The 907-nt window shown below is 53.5% G+C and overlaps 1 protein-coding gene across 1 annotated transcript in view; it reads right to left on the bottom strand.

Annotated features, from left to right (window-relative positions):
• Window positions 1-907, bottom strand: part of LOC104471518 (ephrin type-B receptor 1) — a gene marked incomplete at both ends in the record, with an annotated part of 16259 nt that overhangs the window by 3259 nt on the left and 12093 nt on the right. Inside the window, one exon of the mRNA XM_010086879.1 lies at window positions 793-907. This exon is cut by the window's right edge and continues 3 nt beyond it. Within this exon, the coding sequence (XP_010085181.1) occupies window positions 793-907 (115 nt within the window). The remainder of the gene's footprint in view (window positions 1-792) is intronic.

Below are 907 nucleotides of genomic sequence, written 5' to 3'. Positions count from 1 at the left end.
GCCCCGGCCCCAACGGAAGCGGAGCGTCCAGCGGCTCTTGCAAACCCCCGCAAGAAGGATTTGCAGAACGAGAGCATCAACATTTAAGGACTACCTCAAACATAAGGTGTCAGGGTTGATAATCTCGGTTGCCTCTTTGTACATCATTTATCTTGGAATGGAAAATAACTGGGCTGTTTTCATCGCTGCTCTCTGATCTAAAATACAGAGAAAGCGTCCTCTCCTTTCCGGCGGGAGAGCTTTTCCTTCACCAAGGCGAAATTTGCCTGTGGAGGGATTACACTTAAGGAAGGTTTGCGGCCGCTTTGCCTTGATGAGCAGCAAAGGGCAACTGATACATCGCTGAACTTGATCCCCACCAAACTAGCTCATTGCTGCTTTGCAGCCTCCCCCCAGCTTCTCGCTTGCTCTTCTATGGGTACGACACACTTATTTAAACATGGCAATAAAAGCAGCCCAGATGACATACAGATGCAGGCACACGCATGTATATATACATCTGTATGGGGATATGGCACAGACTAGAGCCAGAGCTGGCTTGCTCTTGTCATCTCATGGAAAAGCCGAGTAGGAAACCCCACAAGCCCCCCCAGCCCCCCAGCAAATACGTTCACGGAGCACTTCCCACCTCAGGGGAACCCTGAGAGCAGAAACCAACCTCATGTCCCCCCAGCCCACCACAAACCCCCACCAGGCCCATGTCCCCAGGACTTCAGGAGGGTTTCCTGGCACAGGGCTGTGCGCAGCCACGCAGGAGCCGCGGGGAGGGCAGGGAGGGACGGTGCCACCCACCTGCTCCAATGACTTCTTCAATCTTCACAAAGGAGACATCGATCTCCTTGGCAAACTCTCGCACCGCCTCGTTGGGGTCCTCGTAAGTGAAGGGGTCAATGTAGATCTTCATCCC

The sequence above is a fragment of the Pterocles gutturalis genome, unplaced genomic scaffold (genome assembly GCF_000699245.1).
Source record: "Pterocles gutturalis isolate BGI_N339 unplaced genomic scaffold, ASM69924v1 scaffold28116, whole genome shotgun sequence".
Lineage (NCBI taxonomy): Eukaryota > Metazoa > Chordata > Aves > Pterocliformes > Pteroclidae > Pterocles > Pterocles gutturalis.
The sequence above is the reverse complement of the archived record's forward strand: the minus strand, read 5'-3'. Positions and strand labels throughout refer to the sequence as shown.